Source organism: Quercus suber, unplaced genomic scaffold (assembly GCF_002906115.3).
Source record: "Quercus suber isolate HL8 unplaced genomic scaffold, Cork oak 2.0 scaffold_470, whole genome shotgun sequence".
Classification (NCBI taxonomy): domain Eukaryota; kingdom Viridiplantae; phylum Streptophyta; class Magnoliopsida; order Fagales; family Fagaceae; genus Quercus; species Quercus suber.
In genome coordinates this window covers 460,730-482,323 of record NW_027069921.1, presented here as the reverse complement: position 1 = coordinate 482,323, position 21,594 = coordinate 460,730, and the positions used below count along the sequence as shown (strand labels likewise).

The 21,594-nt window shown below is 37.7% G+C and overlaps 1 protein-coding gene across 1 annotated transcript; it reads right to left on the bottom strand.

The window, feature by feature from the left end:
- Positions 1-18,996: 18,996 nt before the first annotated feature.
- Positions 18,997-19,850, bottom strand: LOC112035402 (uncharacterized). The gene is made up of 2 exons (XM_024068235.1): positions 19,604-19,850; positions 18,997-19,538 (listed from the first exon to the last, which is right to left on the bottom strand). The coding sequence occupies exons 1-2, from the start codon at positions 19,848-19,850 to the stop codon at positions 18,997-18,999; spliced, it is 789 nt and encodes a 262-aa protein (XP_023924003.1).
- Between the last annotated feature and the right edge of the window lie 1,744 nt (positions 19,851-21,594).

Here is a 21,594-nt window from a genome sequence, read left to right as displayed (position 1 = left end):
TCAATATATTTTGAAAAAAAATGCAAAGAAAGATAATGCTGTATGTGATCATGCAAAATTAGCGGATGCAAATGATGAGTTGTCAGTGACATCACGCCGTAATGAATTAATGCGCTCAATTTATGAAATTTTCACAAGAAGTGCAGCAAAAACTTGGCATACTGAAATGTGCAAAAGAAAATTAGAGAGATGATAGAATTTGTTGAGAAAGATATGGAGCTGTTAAGTGTGGCAAGAGATGATGGTGAAAATGAAAATAGTTTCGTGGATAATAACATCTCTGGTGATGTTGAGAAGACTAAATATTAGATCCCCCCATGTGTGCGACCAAAAGGAGTCACAAATGCGAGAATGAAAAGCAACATGGAGAAGCGTAAAAGGAAGGCATTAAAAGATATTACGAGATCAAGTAACTCTTTTTCTTTTTAAATTTTAAATGTTAGTTCAATGATTCAATTATTTATTTGTTGTGAATAATGCCCAATATTTTCTCTCTTTTTTTAGAAAAATTGCCCAAGAGAGGACTTCTAGCAAACTCTGCCCAAGAGAGGACTTCCAGCAAACTATGCCAGCCGAATCACTCATCTAATGTACCCATGGATGAGAACTACAATAATCAAGTATGATCTAAGCCCCTTGCATCCTCTTTTTTATTTATTTTTAAATGATCATACATTTTAATCTCTAATAGTATTTTATAGGTATTCCATTCTCTGGGCATGCCAATGACTGGTAGTTCAAATCATTTTCAACTATCAAATCAGGTACAATAAAAAATAAAATAAAATGATTTATGCACTAGTATTTCATTTTTATAAATATCAAATCAGGTGACCTCATTCAATCTTTGTTTGTAATCTGTGCCATTTTGGTTTTTGACTTCACATATGAACTTATGCTTGAAGACGTAGGGTAATGTGTTTCTGTTTGGTCCACTTTCTCCATCCCCCCCTATCAACAAAATCAAAAAGGCTTATGTACTTTTTTAGTCTATTGTAATTTCAAATGGTTTAATTCATACTGTTAGGCATTTCATGTGATTCTTAGAATCCTATGAATTTAAATTGCCCAAAGTTGCCAATGAGCTTTAGCTCAAATGGCATCTCCTCTCCTAAGGGCAAGGTGGAGGGTGATGTGGGGGGTCAGAAAAACTAGGTGTGTGTGTAAGTTACCTTAAAAAAAAAAAAAATGCAGAGTTGGAGTTGAGTCATGTTTTGTTTTCTGTAGGTGATTTATACACTAGTATTTCATTTTTATAAATATCTACCATTTGATGTTGAGATAATTTGAATGTAGATCCCTTTTTCTTATTGGAGTGATGCTTTTCCAAATGTTAGCTTAACAAGCATGCTTCAAAGTAACAATTGCTTATATCATTTAAGTTAGGTAAATATACTTACTATTTGTATTCCTCATTAGTTATGTTTATTTGTTTGTATAAATAGTTATCACTTTGTTACTAATAACTAAAAATGTCCATATCTAATTTTGCAGAATTCTTTCTTAAGTGGTTTTACGTAACTAAATCCAGGACAAAAGTGATTTGACTTGAAAGATTTTTGATGAGTATTCAACTCAGAAGATTCTTGACAAGTATGCAACTAACAAGTATAGGTTTATGATGAGAGGAGTGAAAACTGTAGGAAATGTTATTTTTGTATATTGAAGGCAATGAAAATAGGCTAATTTTTAGGATATGTTAGAACACATTCCTTTTTGTATATTTTCTTTTGTTATGCCTTCTTGTCCTTTAGACAAAAATTGTATTATTCAATATTGTTCTTCATCTAATTGAATATAACTAATATAAATGAAAAGTATTTTCATTTCAGTAGTGATCAGCTTCTTCAACATCATAATCTAAACCTGATTTAATCCGTTCCCTATACCCTCATACTATTAGTGCTGAAATTCTTAAAACCCCCATCTCCAAGGTAGGTGCTGGCTAAGACAAATTGTTGTGGAAACATTCCAAGTCTGGTAAGTACCAAGTGGAAAAAGCCTACAGCCTACTCCTTGCTGACCACAATTCTGTGTCCTCAGCCCATACCAGCACTTTTAGTATGGAGGCTAGTCTAACTATTCAATCTTTGATTTGGGTGGCTTTCAACAACCAAAACACTTCTCAACACTAGCCTACAAGGCAGAAAAACACTCAACAAAGATTAGGTGATACTTAGCAGATGATCATTAAGATAGCAGGTGCAAGGTTAAGATGAGCAAAATGACTGGTTATGCCTATGAAGCACAAGACAGGCAGGGAAATCTCATTTTCAATGGTGTCTCAAGCTGTGGAGCAGCAAATGCCACCCAGGCAGTGCAGGAAGTGATGGTGGAAGCAGTTGTCAAAGCTAGGAGCCTTGGTTTTAGCCATGTTCTAGTTTTAACCAATTGCAAGAGAACTATGGAAGTGGTCGACTTTACTAGAAGTCCTTGCTGGCAGGAGCAGAACATGATGGAGGATCTTTTGTCTTTGTATTAGAATGGTCTTTTTCTCCATTCTATGTTTGCTCCTAGGCTCATAGTTTGTGATGTACATAATCTAGCTTTTCAGGCAGCTTTAATGCCAATCCATCACTTTTGGGTAGTTCCAACTACTATGTAAGACTTTGAACTTTTGTTCAATGGTATCAAAAAAAAAAAAAAAAGTTTATGATTGCATATGAATTTCCTGGAGGTGTTCTGGATAGTAGTTTGGCTTGTAAATGGTTATGTTATAATTGCTAAGGGAATTTTGGGGCAAAAAAAGAAAATGGAAGTTGTATTTTTCAATCAGCAAATCAACACCTCATTTTTTGTGTATATTTGCCTTTGAATGATATCAAAAAAGATGAATCAGCACCTTATTTTTTTGAAGAGTTCATCCATCAAAACAAAATACTTCTTAGTGAGAAATTGCCCTTTTAACAACATTACCAACAATTTGCCCTAATACTCAATGAGAGAGGCACTATTTAAAAACAGTTCATATAATTGGGAACAAGCTCAAACTCAACAACAAGCTACCTAACAATTGAGAAATTTTATTGCCAAAATGAACAAAATTTATAATGAGATCCAAACACCAAAAACAAAGATCAACCTCATCTATAAACACAAAAATTATTTGCAAATACAATAACTAAAAGCTAACATAGCGAATATAGCCTAACATACAAACTAATGCTAGGACAATTGAGCTTCTAAAGAGCAATTACAACTCCAAATTTAAACAACAATACCAAAACACAACAGCCTAACTAATTACCCCTGACCATACCAATTAACTACTCAACTCCTTGGTAATACAAAGCAGCACCCCACGCATAACACAGCAGCACCCCACGCACCCCAGTGCACAATGCACACAACTGTGCATCACCCAACACACCTTAATGCACACCATTGCCTTAGCACGTGCCTTAGTATTTTGGCCTTGTATGACGACAAAACCAATTCTTCAAAGCCATTGATACAATCTTTCTTCAAAACTTTGGGATCAATTTCGCAGCATCAACAATAACATTCAAATGCAAAACCATGAAACCCAACAACTAAAAGACTCATAATCAAATCCGTTACCAAAACCCAAAATTCCCATGACCACTAAATCCGATACCAAAACTGATCGGAGCTTGTGGGCTTTGGTTCCTATCTTTGCTTCTCGGCAAAGATGTTGGTTAAGAGAGATTTCGACTTTTATTGGGATGAAGGTAGACCTTGTCGCGAAAGAGAAGAATGACGCTAGCTTTGTCGAGAACCTGAGTCAAAGCGGCATCTTCGTCGAGAACCTGAACCTGAACCTGATTTGGCTTTGATTTTGGGTTTCCGATTGTGGGTATTTTGGGTTTTAGAAATTGGGTGAGAAGGTTGCTGAGTTAGAACTTGGGTTAGAAGTTAGAAGTGTACAAATGATTTTGGGTTAACACGGTGAGAAGGTTTGCGTTGCTGGGTGGCTAACACAGTGGGTTAACATGGTTTGATTTTGGCTAATTGATTTTGGGTTTCCATCTGTGGGTTAGTAAGTTTGTAAGTAGAGTTGAGAGTTAACCTAGGTTTGATTTTTTAATTATAGTTAAGTTAATGGTAAGGGTGATGTGGAGTTGAGTAAGAAAAGACGGTTATGTGGCCTTTTTTTATTGGGTGTTGGGACCTATGAGGACCACATCAGTGGTCCTCCAAAAGGTCCCAATATTTTCTCCATCCCTTGGCTGTGGAGACCAATCAATATTGCTTATGAAAACCACCACCAAAAGAAGTGTGTGATTATTTTCGACTAATCATTTAGCATCTAACATGATATAATTGAGTTTCACTAATTAAATTATAACGAGATTTACCTTTTTATTTATTTATTTATTTATTTATTTATTTTATAAAAGGAGAGAGTATTGCATCCAACTTATAATGTAACCATCTAGTATTGGTCATGCCAAATTGCTAAATTGTCAAATTTAATAACTAATATAACAAAAATGGGGCTGCATCAGTTGAGCTAAATGTAAAATTTTTGGCTTTTGAGCTGCAATGTACAGACCATCTTTGGCAAGACACTGTAACTCAGATATTATACTAATTTTTATTTATTTATTATTTGTCCTCTAATTATTATAATGATTATTTCCTTTTTATTTTCTCTTTCTTTCTTTTCTTAGTTTTCCATTGCAGTCCACTCTTTAGTCTTCACTTCAATTTCATCATCTCCCCTTTAGATTTTTTCTCTCTTCCTCCACTCTCGCCGACCCAAGCCATCTCCCATCCCCACCTGCTGACCAAAGCCACTGTCCTTCTCTTCTCCCTTTCATTTTTTTTTTCTTTCTACCTCCACTCACCGCTGACCCAAGGCCTAGGCTGACCCATCTCTGCCTCCATTGCTAACCTATCTTTGGCCCATCTCGCTCTCTCTCTCCTCTGTTTGGATTTGTGTTTTTTTTTTTTTTTTGGTTTTGTGTTAGGGATTCATTTTGGGTGCCACCAATTGTTTCAAAGCTTGCTCTCCGATTTACAGGTGAGTTACTTTTATCTTCTTCGTGTAATGCTTCAGGGTTTTTGATTTGGTATTTTTGCTTCTAGTCTCCTAGAATTGTATTTTTCTTGTATCTAATTTATTGTTTAAAATGTTTGAGAATTTTTCTGTAAGTTTATATTTGAGAATTTGTTGTAAATGTCATGTTGGAAATTGTTTTGGGAACTTTCTATTTGTAGGGAAGTGTATGTTTGCTGTTTCTAAATTTTTGCTGTAAATGTTGTTGATGGTCATTTTGGTAGTCAAAAAGAAAGGAGCCCAGCAACACGGGCAGAAAGGAGTTGGTAAATAGATAGGAAAAACCATTAAGCCCAGGCGATAAGAATAATAGATCAGAGGTCCATAAAATAAACAAATGGGCATTGAGGAAGCAAACAGACTCAAAGGAACCTGGAAAGAGAGAAATAGCAAACTCATGGGCAATACATGATGTAGAAAAGTGAGAATGGGCCACGACAGGCCTGAAGAAATGTAAGTAAAGAAAGTAAGGGGTTGATGGCAAGCCTATGAACCCTAAGGATGAGGACAAGGTAATTGGGCTGGAGAAGCCCAACGAAGTTAGTAAAAGCCCATGGGAATACAGAGTTAGGAAATGGGCTAAGGAAGCCCAATAAAAGCAAATGGGCCAAGGATGCCCAAGAGAAAACAAATGGGACATAGGAACCTGCAAGTAACATAATAAAAAATCAATGGCCATACTAAGCCACTGTGGAAAGAATAAACGGTAGGCCTAAATAGGTCTAGCAGGATTGGGTCAAATAAATATCATAGCAAGAATGACAAAGTGATATGGCAGGAAATGATAGCAGTCAAGGAGTAGATTGAAAGAAGGCAAAGCCCAACATCAAATAAAGCCCAGCCCTTAAGGGGAGCGAGAAATCAAAAAGCAGCTCACATAAAAAGTCAAGGACGGATAGCAGACTGTGCAGGTAAGCCTTCAGACTACGACGAACGCATAAGCAGAAGACAGATTTTGGACACACATGGAAAGGAGGCACGCGTAAGGCCCAGACATCACCAGCCTATACCCAGCCAATACGGGACATGGTGAGGTCATGGGTCAGAGATAAGACGGCATGGTTTGACAGTGGCAAGAGGGGAAAAACCTATTCTAAGGTTCCTGCTTAGGCTCTTTTGGGGAAAGTGTCTTGCTAGGATGACATACCACCCAAAAGAAGCAAGGCTGAGTTTGAACCACTAGGTGCATGCCATGAGGGAAAGGGAAAGAGAGCACCCACACCATAGTAGAAAAGGATGTCACGGTAGATAAACAAACAAAAGAGTCTTCTTTGTTTGGTGATGGGGAGTGGTACACAGACGGACCAATGGTGGTTGGCAAGTACAACCAGACTAGACAAAGGTGATTAAGGACTAAAATAGTAAATCTCAGTCACGGCAGACACTATAAAAGGAGGCCCTTACCATGCACAAAAGGAGGGACAACCACAATCATGGTAACAAGAACCTCTAAGGAAAACTACGAAATAAACAAAGAGTTAGATCGGCAGGTATGCACCAATAGGTTGATTCCCTCTCTCCCTCTCAAAGTCTTGCTCTCTGCCAAAAGCAAGGAGTTCACTTGGGCACCAACCATTTAGGTCCATTTCCCTTAAAGTGATTAATTTCCACAGTAGGATTTTCCCGGGAGATTATTCACGTTGAGAAGGAACGTTCTTCTCTCTCTGGTTTCGGTCCTGCATATCAGACTTGATCTGATTTCTTTCTTTTTTGATTAACCCTTATGCTATCCACTTATTCCCTTGCTCTCTTTGTAAGAGTTATTGTTGTTATGATTACCTTTCTTAATTAGGTGTTATTTATTCACTTTAATTACGAAGCCGAAGGACCTTCTTTTGTTTTATTATTATCATGTTAACCTACCACGACTCATCTAAAAAAGCTCTGCCTATCGTAAGCATGCTCTTGGCAAACGAGGCATAGTTTGCGCACAAGCCGGACCAAATTAGGTTGCAGTTGGACTGGTCTCAACTCCTTTACTCAGAATATTTAGGCCCAGTACCGCAGGAGGCAACCCAGCCCAATATAACAAAAAAGCCCACTACAAATGTCATTTGAGAATTTTTTTGTTTGCAAGGAACTTTATATTTGTTGTTTCTAATTTATTATAGTAAATTTCATGCTGGGAACTATTCTAGAATTTTTTTTTTTTTTTTTTTTTTTTTTTTTTGCGGGGAAGTTTATGTTTTTTGTTTCTAATTTATTGTTGTAAATGTCATTTGGGAATTTTTTGTGTGCAAGGAAGTTTATATTTGTTGTTTTTAATTTATTACAATACATGCCTTTACTTTTAGTTTGCTTGGAAGTATATATTGTTGTTTCTAATTTATAGTCTCACAAGGAGACCTGCCATATTACACTAGTATCATACAAGTGGATATTGATATTGACTCACCACTTTTGGGTATATCTCAAAATAATCAAATGTCCTTTTCTAATTCTCCACCTAAAGTTGAGCGTGTCTCTTCTAATAAAGCAAAACAGGGTAGTAACTTTAGTGTAGAGGAAGATCAAATCCTAGGGTTAGCATGGCTTAATACTAATGTCAGTGCCATACATAGTAATGAGTAACAACAAAATACATTTTTGTGAACAAGTTTGGAAATACTTCAAGGAGCATAATACCTCCGATACCACACATACTATCATTTCCTTAATAAGTCGTTGGGGGGAATGATTAACAATGATTAACAAGATAAGGTATAAATTATATTGCAAAAGTGTTAACATACCCATTCACCAATATTTTGAAGATACTAATCATGTTATTTATATATATTTTTTAGATTGCCAACGAGAAACTTTTGTATAAAAATAACTTTCATAAACACTTTCACTTTGAACATTGTTGGTTCATGTTGAAGGACCAACCAAAGTGGAGTGATCCTAAAGAAAGATTGAGAACATTAATAGCTCCAACTCCGGATTCAACATATATTGCCGAGGGGGATGGTGGTTCCTTAATTGATAACACTTCCAATTTTAAGAGACTGATTGGTAGGAAGGTTGAAAAGGCCAACGGAAAGAACAAAGCTATCGAAAAAGATGTTGGAGAATATTTGGCCAAGAAAATGCAATTTATTGAGGAATCACAAGAACAAGAAAAAGAGGGTCTTCGTATCAAAGTAGAAAAGGTTTGCTTGGAAGAGTTGAGGGATTGGGAGAGAATTCAATTGGAAGAGCATAAAATTAGAATCGAGGAAGGAAAAATCGGTATTGAGAGAGAAAAACTTTGTATCCAAAATATGTTAGATGAGAGAATCATGTTGGTGGATACAATTGCCTTGGCCAGAGCACAAAAACTTTTTTATGAACAACTCTAAGAGAGAATCATTGCAAGACGAACTTCAAGTAAATAATTGGGTTTGACCTTATTTTTGGATGTAGCTTAGGCCATAATGCATTTTGTCATGTTAGAAAAAGGTTGGCACATGTAGATGATGCCTTGGTATGACCTTATTTTGGTAGTAGATTAGGCTTTCATGTATTTTGGTAGTAGCTTATGATAGACCTTCATGTATTTTGGTAGTAGCTTATGATAGGCCTTTACTTGTGTAATCGTAATTTTTTGCTTATATAAAATTCTTCTTCCTTATGTCACTTGCCTTTAATCTTAAACTAGATGATTGTTTGAACCTTAAACTAGATGATTGTTTGAACCTCAATGCTTTCTTAGCATTGTATCTGTCTTGCACACTCTATTTCCTAGCATTTTCTATTCCATTCTTGGTACATGAATTGTTGTATTTAGTTGATCTACTTTCTTATGGAAGTAAGGAAAAAATTTCTCTTTATTATAGTAAACCATTTTATTTTCTGAAGGTCAAGAGAGGTCTAAGTTCAAATTCTGTGATATTCTTTATGTTGTAGTAATGCCCCTTTTTCAAAATCTCTATCTCTCATTCACCTTTCAGGTTTCAATCTTATTCTTCATTTTTCATTAATGCATTGTGAGTATGGCTCCATGCTTTTAAATTCTAATTGGTTAATTGAGATTTTTTGCATGCCCAAACATATTCTCTTTATAAAGGAAAGGTTGGGTTAGGATCCTTTTATTCATTTTCTCATTTTGGACTCTCTTCTTTGGTTTTTGGATAGATTGCTTCCCGTTTCTTGTGCTTATATACATGAGATTGTGCCACTGATCTTTGCTTCTTGGTGTTGCATGTTGTACTAATGTTTAATATTATGGCATTAAAAGTATGGATTGATATGGGAAGCAAATTTTCTATTAATCTTGCTTGTGTTGTGACTTGTGCGTGTGTGCGTGTGCATATGTAATAATTGCTTATGGCACTAACAGCATAGATTGCTTATGTTTCTTGTATTTATAGTAATAATTGCTTTCCAATTGTCTTGAAGGTTGACTCTATGGGTTGCTCTTTGTTTCGCAAGTTGCTTTTTGATGACTCAGATGAGAATGAGATGATGAAACAAGTTGTCATGGATTCAACATCACGACGTAAACATTGTCGTTATATCAGACATAATCATTTGACAGACAATGAAAGGCTTTATCTTGACTACTTTGCCTCTTCACGAATATATGCTCCCAATTTATTTCGTAGGAGATTTCGGATGATACGTTCTCTTTTTCTCCATATTCAATCTAAGGTAGAAGCTGATGACTCTTTGTCCGAAAAAGAGACAATGCCAACAAATTTAGTTTATCTTCCTTACAAAAGATAACTGCTGCACTTAGAATGCTTGCGTATAAAGCATCAAGTGATTTTATGGATGAATGTGCGGATTGGAGAATCCACTACATTACAATATTTGAAAAAATTTGTTACTGTGGTGGTTGATGTTTTCTCTGAGGAATACTTGAGAAAGCCAAACTACGAAGACATTGCTAGATTGTTAGTCCGTGGCCAACATTAGGGTTTTCCAAGTATGTTAGGTTCAATTAATTGCATGCATTGGAAATGGAAAAATTGTCTAGCTACATGGAAATGTCATTATTGTGGTCATATTCATAAGCCAACTATTATTTTGGAAGCAGTAGTATCATATGATCTTTGGATACGACATGACATTCATTTTTTGGGTTACTTGGGTCAAATAATAACATTAATGTGTTAGAGTGGTTTCTTATATTTTCTAAGCTTGCATAAGGATGTGCTCCTATAGTTAATTACTCAATCAATGGTAATGACTATACAATGAGATATTACCTTGCTGATAGCATTTATCCAAAGTAGGCAACATTTGTGAAAACAATCCCAGTTCCACAAGGACAAAAATGACTATTATCTGCAAAAGCTCAAGAGGTGTATTGGAATGATGTTGAATGTGCATTTAGAGTGCTTTAAGCATGATTCTCATTTTTTTTGTGGACTTGCACAATTTTTCTGTCTTGAAACACTCCAAGAGATTTTGAAACACTCCAAGAGATTATGAAAGCTTGTATAATTCTTCATAACATGATTGTTAAAGATGAGCGGATGAAAATAAATCGGCAGACTTTAATTATGAACAAATTGATAAAATGGATAATCCTCCTATAAAAGTGTCACGTGAACAAGAAAATGGATTTATGACATTCATTCAAAGTCATGGACGCATTACAGATCGAGAAATTCATTTCAACTCCAATCAGACCTCATTGAACATTTATGACAATTGCAAGGCGAGATGTAGGAACCTGAGTGTGTGAGTTGTTGATGTGAGTTTTTATTGTAATTTGATACGAGTTATGTATGTGAGTAATCTATAGACTACATTGTTGCATTTATAATATGTGTTTCATTTTATATGGTTTTTAATAGGTTCCTCCACTTCATAGTTTACATATATGCTTCATGTAAATGGTTGTTGAAGGGTTGATAGTTTAGTCAAAGATTGCTTCCTAATGATTAAGAATTTTTTTTAATTAAAAAAGACAAATTATATATATATATATATTGATGATGCACGAAAATCAGTAGTTTGAAATACTTCGGACTATGGTGGTGGCTCTTTGATTCTGAAAAGAAAGAAAGAATTGTCAAGGGTGACCGGTGTAACTCAGCCAAGGACTCTCAGACGGTTAAGTCAATTTTCTCTCTAGAACACAAGGATGGGAAATTGTGAATCGTAGCGCTTACCTTGGGTGAATGGGACTTGTTTCTTTTATAGAGAGTTAGTAGTGGGTTTACTTATTCGGATCCACCACTATCATGGGTAATGTGTGTGGTTAATGGAGAAAATGGGGTACATGGGGCGAATTGTGGGGAATCCTCTCCACATTTTAGGAGTAGTGCATTATGGTCTAATTATATGAAACCTTATTGAGAAGTTCTCGTAGAATTCACGAAGTGTCCTCTGGTCGTCTATGCCCTTGGATCATGGACGACCATCTTGAAATTGGACGACTTTGTTACCTATGAATGTGTTGTATTTCTACCTACAATGCTCTCCCTATGCTTCTTTCTTAACAAAGCTTTTTGGGCGTGGTTTGATTACGGACGACCATCATGGACGAGCCTTTCGACTTAAGTCCCCATCAGTTGCTCCCTTATCCTTGTGCCGTCCATATCATCGTTTCTCTCTTCAAGTAATAATTGCTCATTAAATGGATTATTAGGAGGGTGTATCAAGGATGTTGACACGTGGTTCAATCTTGGAGGCTTCTGGGTCATGTCATTTTATTTCTCAAGAATTTTACCATGTGGCACATTTTAATTGGTTTGCGTCGCTTCAATGTCCCATCTTGTTGGCTATAAATAGGAGAATACCTCTTCTACCCTCTCACATTTCTCATATTTCCTTCCTTGACACCAGTCATCATTTGCATCATTTAGAAGTTTCCTCTCGTCTTTAGTCATCTTTGTCTAGAATCAAGTATCCTCCTTTTCCCGTCTATAGGTTCTTTAGTATTCTTTTACAAAATGGCTATCATAGTGTCTTCGTCTAGCGATAAAGATGAGAGAGAGATAGATAAATATCATGATAAGAGCAATAGTAGTAGTAGTAGTGGCAGCAGTGTGAGTAATTCTTCAGACGAGCATTACTCTTCTGGGGTTCCTTTAAAGGTTCTCTAGGAAGAGTTAAGGCAGAGGATGGCGTCAAGTTCGTCAACTGGTCCATCCTCTCGTGTACCAGCATCTATCCCTTCTTCAAGTGAGGAGGAAGAGGAGGATATCCTGTATTGCTGCGCAGTAGGTGTTCCTTCTAGGATAGACAAGAAAATGCTAGGTTCCATTAGGATTTCATATCAGATCCTGGAAGATCTAAATCCTCATCTAGTTGTCTGAGGTGAATGGTGTTGTTCTCCTCGTCTTAGAGTTGGCATATATGAGGCTTACTTGTTGGGGGGGTCTTAGGTTGCCTCTTAATGCCTTTGCTAGGGAGATTCTTCATAGGCTGGGTATAGGTATAAACCAGCTTAACCCCAGTGCATGAAGGCTTATTATATCCATGCAAGTATTGTGGAGGGAGGCTTTTGATGGGAACCATTCTCTCACTGTGGATGAGTTCCTCTATTTCTATAAGCCTTTTGAGATTAGCCAATCCTTGAGCTTTTATCAATTTTCTGCAAGGGGTTCCCAGTGTAGGTTGGTTAGATCCTTTCCTTCGTCTGATAGGATGTGGAAGACGAAGTTCTTTTTCGTCTCAGGGTTTTGGGTAGGAAACCCTGTCGAAGTAGGGAGGGACCCTTTTTCCTCCTTATATTGATGAAATGGGTCATCTTCATCCAGAGGGTATGTCATTTCCTACTCCTTGTATTACTTCCCTTTACCATATTTATCTAACTTTACTTTTTTTTTTTTTAAAGTTGTGAGACGACCTTCCTTGTCCAAATTCTATTTAGACCATGTCTAGCAAGCTTATTCCTTTGCGGACAGAATGTTTCACTCCTTGGTTACAAATGTTGTCTAGCGAGTTGGGGACTTGGACCTGAATCCACTGAAGAAGCACTTGCCCACGAACTCACCACTCGAAGACGTAAAATTTCTCTACTTTCTTTATCTTAATTATCTAAGTCCTCTAGACTCTAAAATTTTTCTTCTCTCTTTATTTATTTTATTTATTATTTTTTTTTTTAGGAGTGGCAACCATGAAGGAGAACAAAGAGAAAGGTGTTGCTCGAAACGAGATTGAGGAGGAGGCCATTAATCAATCTCGTCCTCTAGCTTCATCCACAATGAAGCTCATCCCTATGGCTTCGTTGGAGAGGAAGAAGACTATGTCTAAAAGAGTGGATACTGGGAACCTTCCTAGTTGTCGATGCAATAAAAAGCAAAAGGTAGACCCTTTAATGACGTCCACTCCTCCTGTCATGTTTCTTAACCACCTTGCACTTGTGGCCAAGCCTAAAGCTAGCACCTTTCCTTCTCATCCTGGAGTTAACACGTCCAAGTCTTGTGGGAGTGTCCCAATGACTCTTCTTGAAAATGAAGGCCTGGCTTAGGAGAGATTCAATCAGACGGTCACTGATGAAGATGTTGCTGTTTGCTATGACATGTCCATGAAGGAGTTTGAACGATCCACTGTTCATGACCTCTTCAAGGTAACGTAACTCGTCCTTAGTTTTTCTTATAGGATCTATGTTTCACTTTGTTTCCTTACGTCTATGCTTCTTTGATACAGGCCATGTCAAAGTTTATGGTGGCGTCTAGGCAAGCTCATGAGTTGGACCATACTAGGGTTAGGGTTAAGGCAAAAATTCGTGATATGAAGAAGGAATCAAGCCACAAGACGGGGGAGAGGATGAAACTAGAAGCTGAGGTAATAGAGTTGAAGAACTTAGCTGAGGAACTAAGGACGGACATAGTGGAGAAAGACACTCGTTTGGATCACCTTCAAAAACAAAATGAAGAGTTCAGGTCATCCTTGAGCCAATCCAAGGACAAAGTGATCAAGGACTTCAAGTCATTTAAGGAGTTCACCGACCTTTTGGACGTAAACTATGCAGCGGGCTTTGAAGATTTTCGCATGAACGACCTTGAGTTGTTTCCTAAGGTGAACTTTGATCCTATCAAGCTTCGCACTGTAGCTGAGAGTTTCCTACTTCAGATGAGTTCAAGAGATTTAAACATCAAGGACGATGCTTCCACCCTTCTTCTAGCTAAGGATAGTTCTGAGTCTGGTGGCGATGCCCCCAGTGGTTTATCCCCTTAATGAAATCATCTTTATTTCATTTGCTTCCTTGTTTGTTTGTTTTTTTTTTAAGGGTCCGTTGTTTTGGACCGTTTTAAGTTTTTGTAAGTACATTAACGCGTCCATGTTTAGGGACGAGTCTTTATACAATTGCCTTTTTTAGGCTTGATACATTAAAGGGCTTTTGGACGATGGTCGTTTACCCTTTTATTTATGAACATGTTTTCATCCATGTTTGAATACTCATTCTTATCTTTATTGCCAATTTTAATTACAAGTATCCTTTGTCCATAGTTAGGACTATTTTGGAATAAATGAATATTTTCCTCACCCTTAGACTTATTCTTGGAATTTTGTTTGGCTATTTTTCTTTTCGTCCATAGCTTGGATTGCTTAATGGATTGGTCGTGTTGTCCATATAAAGTGTATCGAATGCATGCTTTTCTTTGTCCTTTATTTTTGTACAAGTGTATCAGGAGGTGTTTGTTCCTTCCCTTTGTACTTAACATTATTGCCTTAGGTTTTATGGCAATTTGTCTTTTCCACGTCTAAGGATGGCTCATGACGATATACCTCCACGTCCAGAGATTTTAAACGTCTTTAATTTCATATGGACATTAATTTCATAGAATCATCGACACTTAAATTAGAGAATTCAAGCTACTTTATACACAATAACTGTACATAACATTGTCCATAGACATCAGAGAACTTAGTACGTAGTATCATCCAAAGACATCATCTATGTTAGTACTTAGTCATTTTTTAGGGAATTCAAATTACTTTATATACAAAAGAACTTTGTTCATGACATCGTCCATAGCACACGCTAGTATGTAGTGCTTTTTAGGGAATTCAAATGCTAGAAGAAATAAAATACTACTGAAAAACATAAGTGCTAAAAGATAACATAAATAAACTTCTTGTAATCTTTAGTCTCGTCCATACTGACCTTCCTGACGAGTCTTCTTCACTGGTAGTACTTCCTTAAGTGCTCCACATTTCATGGGTGCTCCAGCTTTCGTTCATCCAGGGCTTCTAAGTAGTATGAACCTCGCCTTTTGATAACTTTGTATGGTCCTTCCTAGTTAGGTCCCAACATTCCATGAGTAGGGTCCTTCGTAGCTAGGGACACCCTTTTCAGGACAAGATCTCCAACGTTGAATTGTCTTGGCTTTACCAATGTGTCATGGTGCTTAGTCATCAGGTTCTTGTAACGTGCCACCCTCTATTTTGCATCCATCCTTAATTGGTTAATAAGATCAAGGCCTAGACGAAGCTATTTCTCAATCTCCTTATTGTTATAGTGGGTCACCTTGTAGCTAGTTAGACAAACTTCCGCAGGTATCATTGCATCACTTCCATATGCTAACTTAAAAGGAGACTCTCCAGTTGGATTCCTTACTGTCGTCCTATATGCCCAAAGGACACTAGGTAATTCATCTAGCCATACCCTTTTGCCCCCTTTAGCCTAGTTTTGATGATCTTTAGTAAGGATCGGTTTGCAACTTCTGCTTGTCCATTAGCTTGTGGGTGGGAGGGTGAGGAGTAGTGATTCTTACTTCCTAGCTACTCGCAAAACTCTCTGAAGGGTGTATTGTCAAACTAGCATTTGTTGTCTGAGACAAGCACCCTAGGGATTCCAAAACGAAAGATATTGTTCTTCTAGATGAAGCTTTTGACGTTTTGCTCGGTGATCTTTACCAATGGCTTTGCTTCCACCCATTTAGTAAAATAATCAATCACTATCACCTAAAAATTCATTTGCCTCATTCCCATGGGAAAGGGACCAAGGATGTCCAACCCCAATTGAGCATAGGGCCAAGGGGCTACCATTAGGGTGAGGTACTCTGATAGTCATTTGGGTATGTTACTGTAGCATTGACACTTGTCATATGTTTTGACATAGGCTTTGGCATCTGCTTGCATGGACGGCCAATAGTATCCAACGCGGACTATCTTATGAATGAAGGACATAGCCCTCGAGTGGTTTCCATAGGCTCCTTCGTGGACATCTCTCAGGATGTAATGAAACTCGTCCAGAATCAAACATCTTAAATAGGGTTAAGAAAAAACCCTCTTGTACAACACCTTGTCCCTTAGGACGAACCTCCCTCACCCTTAACTTTCTTACTTCTTCCTTATCCTCTAGGAGGAGCCCCTTTTTAAGATAAGACACGATTGGAGTGGTCCAGTTGGCTACTCTGTCTATCTGATGTACTTTTAGAATGTCAATACTTGGGATGTATTGGACTTTAATTTAATCACTCACCATTTTGTCTGCAGATGCCGTCTCATTTAGGACATCAGCTTACACATTATCCTCCCTTGGTATCTATTGAAATTGAGTTGTTGTGAAGCTTTTGATGCATTGCTTAACTTTACCCAAGTACTTCTTCATCCATTCTTCCTTAGCTTCACATGTTCCATTTACTTGGCCTATCACTAACTGTGAGTCTCCATAGACGAGGACTGAATTTGCTCCAAGTGATTTAGCTAACTCCAAGCCCTAAAGTAGGGCTTCATATTTAGCTTCATTATTGGTTATTTGGAACTGTAGATGGATTGCATACTCAAGATGGTCCCCTTTTGGTGATCGTAAAACTATCACAATTCCGCCTGCATGCTGTGTGGATGAACCATCCACATGGACGACCCACTGCTTTGCCCCCTGGTCTTCATTTTGCTCACTAGCAAGAGTGAATTCGATAATAAAGTCCGCCAAGACTTGAGCTTTTATTGCTTCTCTTAGTCTGTACCGCATGTCAAACTTACTAAGTTCTATTGCCCACTAGATTAGTAATCCAGCAACCTCTAACTTGATCATGGCCTTTCTTAGCGGGTGATCTATTGGGACGTTGATTACATGAACTTGAAAATAAGGTCTAAGCTTTCTTGCTGCTGCTACTAATGAAAATGCAATCTTTTCCATGGGTAAATATTGTCCTTCAGCTCCCCTTAAAGCTTTGCTGGTGTAGTAAACGGGTTTTTGTACCTTTCCCTCTTCTCTGATCAAGGCCGAACTCCTTGCATGAGGGGACACTACTAGGTAGAGATACAACTCTCCTCCTGGTTTAGACGAGCTTAACAACAGAGTTTAAGCGAGATAGGCCTTCAAGTCTTCAAATGCTTGTTGGCACTTGTCCATCTATTCAAATGCTTTCCTTAATACTTTGAAAAATAGTAAACATCAGTAGCTTTCGAAAACAAACCTGTTAAGTGTAGCTACTCATCTAGTGAGGCTCTGGACATCCTTGATATTCTTTAGGGGCTCCATGTTCAGAATCGCTTGGATTTTATTAGGGTTTGCTTCAATCCCTCTTTGTGAAACCATAAAACCATGGAATTCAGCTTTATCTTATATCACCTAAGTGTATCAAAGGTTTCTTGAAGGTCATCCAGATGCTGCGTCTCCCTTGCGCTCTTGATTAGCATGTCATCCACGTACATTTCAACATTTCTCCAAATTTGTGAACGAAACATATGGTTGACTAGCCTCTAGTAGATAGCTCCTACATTTTTCAAACCAAATGGTATCACTTTATTACAAAACAAACCTTGGTTTGTGATGAAGGATGTTTTCTCTTGATTTGCCTCATCCATCTTAATCTAGTTGTACCTTGAGAATGCACCCACGAAACTTAGTAGCTAGTGTCCAGCTGTTGAATCCATCAACTAATCAATGCGTGGAAGATGGTAGCTATCCTTTGAGCATGCCTTGTTTAAATCTATGAAATCTACACACATCCTCCATTTGTCATTAGCCTTTTTGACTATCACTACATTAGCTAGCCAATCAGGGTAGTAAACTTCACGAACGAACTCTGCAGTGACTAACTTATGAACTTCTTCTTTGATGACATTATCTCGTTCTGGGACAAACACTCTCTTCTTCTGACGGACGGGCTTGTAAGACAGGGACACGTTTAAATGATGAGTAATCACACTTAGGTCAATTCCAGACATGTCTTCATGGCTTCAAGCAAAAACATCTGTGCTCTTTTTGAGGAATCCAACGAGATCCTACTTCGTCTTCTCCCCCATACTAGACCCAATCCTAGTAAACTTCCCTGAATTGGACTCGTCCAACGATACATCTTCCAATACCTCAATTGGCTCAACCAATGTTCTTCTTTCTTCAATGTTCATTGTCTACATCTGCTTGTCCATAGCTAACATTGTTGAGTAACATTCTTTAGCAGCTAATTGATCTCTTTGTACTTCTCCAATACCATACTCCGTTAGGAGATTGACAGACAAGTGGTAGGTGGAAATTGCAGCCCTCCAACTGTTCAAAGTTGGTTATCTAATAATGGCATTATGCGAGGATGAATAGTTTACAACAAGGAAATTTATTTCCTTATTGATTTGCCATGGATAAGAGCCAACCATGACTGGTAAGGAGATGGTGCCTACTAGTAGAACCTTCATTCCTCCAAACCCAATCAAAGGCACATTCACTGGACAAAGTAATTCCTTGTTAATCCTCATTTGCTGGAAGGCTGGACAGTAGAGGATGTCTGCTGAACTCTCATTTTCTATTAACACCTTTCTAGTTGTATAATTTGCAATCGCTAGAGTAATGACAATTGCATCATCACGAGGATGATGCAGTTGTCTTGCATCTTCGTTTATGAAAATAATAGTTGGCTCATCTTCTCTAATCATCCTTGGTGATCGTCCAGATATTTGAACATTCTAGACTTCTTGCAGTTAGGTCTTCTTGGCTTTAAATGAGCTTTCTATTGATGTACACCCTACAATGATCCTTATTTCTCCAAGCGGTTGATGCGCTGGCTCTTCTACTTTGCCCTTCATTGGCTATCTCTCGTCCTTATGGTCTCACCTAAGAAATTTTTTTAAAACTTTCCCTGCTTAGTGAGAGTTTCAATCTACTGTTTCAAGTCATAACATTCATCCGTATCATGTCCATGGTCACAGTGAAAGCGACAGTACTTGCTTTTGTTCCACTTGCAAGAATCTCCTTTCATCCTCTCGAGCCACTTCAAGGATGGATCATCTTTGATCTGCATTAACACTTGATCAAGCAGAGTATTCAAGGGAGTGTAGTTGGAGTATCCTCCCAAGGATGACCCTGCCTTCTTGCCGTCGCGATCCCTTTTCTCCCCTACTTTGGCTTTCTTTGGACGAGGACCTTGCTCTGGATGGTGTATATAGCCATCTTCTGTGTTCATGAAATTTTGGGCTGAATGTATCAATTCAGCCATCGTCTGCAGCTTTTGGTCATACAGCTTATGGATAAACAAGTCTGAATTGACACTATTGTAGAAAACTGCTAATAGGATCTTGTCATCCATCTCTTCCACCAATAGGGCTTCTCTGTTAAAATGGCTAATGAAAGTACACAGGCTTTTGTTTTCTCCTTGTTCTATGTTTAACAGGCTGGACGAGGAACGCTTCTGTCCTTGTCCCCCTACAAAGTTGTTAACAAACAACTTAACTATTGGAACAAAGTTATGGTGATTGGTGGTAGCTTACCAAACCATACTCTAACCAGGCCTTTCAATGTGATTTTGTCTAGAACACCTTGGAGATGCATGGTTGTCTTGAACATAGCAATGTGATCACAAGGATCATGTGTCCTATCATATGAGTCCAGGGTAGGCATTTTGAATTTCGAAGGCAAACGATGGCTCATGATGGACGCAATGAAGGGAGAATCAGTCTTGTGGACGAGGTTATCCACATGATTTGCTCTCCTCATGGAATCCTTCATCTCTTCCATGGCTCTTTTTATCTGGTCCATCTCCCTTTTCAAATGTGGTACCCTACGAGTAACGGTACCTCTAGACTAATCTCCTTTAGCATTATTCTCAATCTCGTCATTCTCTGAATTCTGGCCTCCTTCTTCACCATGTCGTTGTTGACATTGTCTATTAATTTCATTAGTTAACTTTTAGTTTTGTTGTGTCAGTTCTGCAATCGTTGCTGCCATGGACTATAACTGTTGTTGAATGGTCATTGGGGATGCAGGTGCACAATTTAGGTGACTGGAAGCGTTTCCACTCTCCTAGTGTCCTAGACTAGTGGTCATTGACTTAGTTTGAACCATGCAGCCTTTTTGTCTTGGAAAGCTAAGAACTTAACACTTAGAAATTTAACTAACTCATATTTTTTCTACAGACAGCGCTAACTGATGATGCACGAAAATTAGTAGGCTGGAATACTTCAAACTATGGTAGTGGCTCTTTGATTCTGAAAAGAAAGAAAGAACTGTCAAGGGTGACTAGTGTAACCCAACTAAGGACCCTCCGACAGTTAAGTCAGTTTTCTCTCTAAAACACAAGGATGAGAAATTGTGAATCGTAGCACTTACCTTGGGTGAATGGGACTTGCTTCTTTTATAGAGAGTTAGTAGTGAGTCTACTTGTTCGAATCCACCACCATCATAGGTGATGTGTGTTGTTAATGGAGAAAATGGGGTATGTGGAGCAAATTGTGGGGAATCCTCTCCACGTTTTAGAAGTAGTGCATCATGGTCTGATTATATGAAGCCTTTTTGAGAAGTTCTCGTAGAATTCACTAAGTGTCCTCTAGTCGTGCATGCCTTGGGTCATGGACGACTGTCTTGAAATTGGATGACTTTGTTACCTAAGAATGAGTTGTATTTCTACCTACGATGTTCTCCCTAGGCTTCTTTCTAAACAAAGCTTTCTGGACGCAATTTGATTATAGACGAGCCTTTCGGACTTGAGTCCCCATCATATATAAGAAAAGTCCAGATTACAAAAATATTCTTGTTACACTAGAAGATTATTTGAAAATATGACCTTTGGAAACAAGTAATAAAGAAAGAATATTTAAATGAAGTGTTGCTAAAATAAAACGATTAATGCTAAGTGTATTGTCAAGTGTGGTGTTAAAATAGATAAAGTAGCTTTTTGAATTGCTAAAAGCTAAAAAATATGGCTCCATCAATGTGGATGCTCTAATGCCTCTTTCCCAAAAGCTCTTTCAAAGATTTCAATGTCCTTTACAAATGTGGCAAAAATGGCAAATAGCGCTATTTGCCAAAATATTCAGCAATCTACCACTAACTGTGAACTATTTTAAAAAATACCATTATTTTGAAACTCAAGTTCATGAAACCCGAATTCTACATGTAGCTCGAGTTTAAGGCCATCAAGTTCCATAAAAATGTGCCACAGTGGCACACAGTGATCTGGCATTTTATAATTTAAAAGCCCACATAAAACTCGAGTTTATAAAACTTGAGTTCCCTATAATTAGAACTTACGATCTATAAGCTCGAGTTTTATAAACTCAAATTCTGTGTAAACTTATCATCAACTTGTATATGGTAAAACTAAAAGAAGTAGGGGAAAAACCCATTTTCCCCTTCAATGATCAGCAACGGATACCAAAACAAAGTCCCATCCTAATAAATTTATCAGAAACTATTCAAAAAGAAAGCAGGATAAAGATGTTGTGTTGCATGTTTCAACCATCAAACCCGTACTTCACAGAGA

What these genes read in the sequence shown, in the direction of transcription:
- LOC112035402 (XM_024068235.1), bottom strand. Translation starts at nt 19,850, where the DNA reads ATGGAAGAGATGAAGGATTCCATGAGGAGAGCAAATCATGTGGATAAC. An exon ending in CCTGGTTAGAGTATGGTTTG is followed by an intron (nt 19,539 to 19,603) that starts GTAAGCTACCAC and finishes ACAACTTTGTAG; the next exon opens with GGGGACAAGGACAGAAGCGT.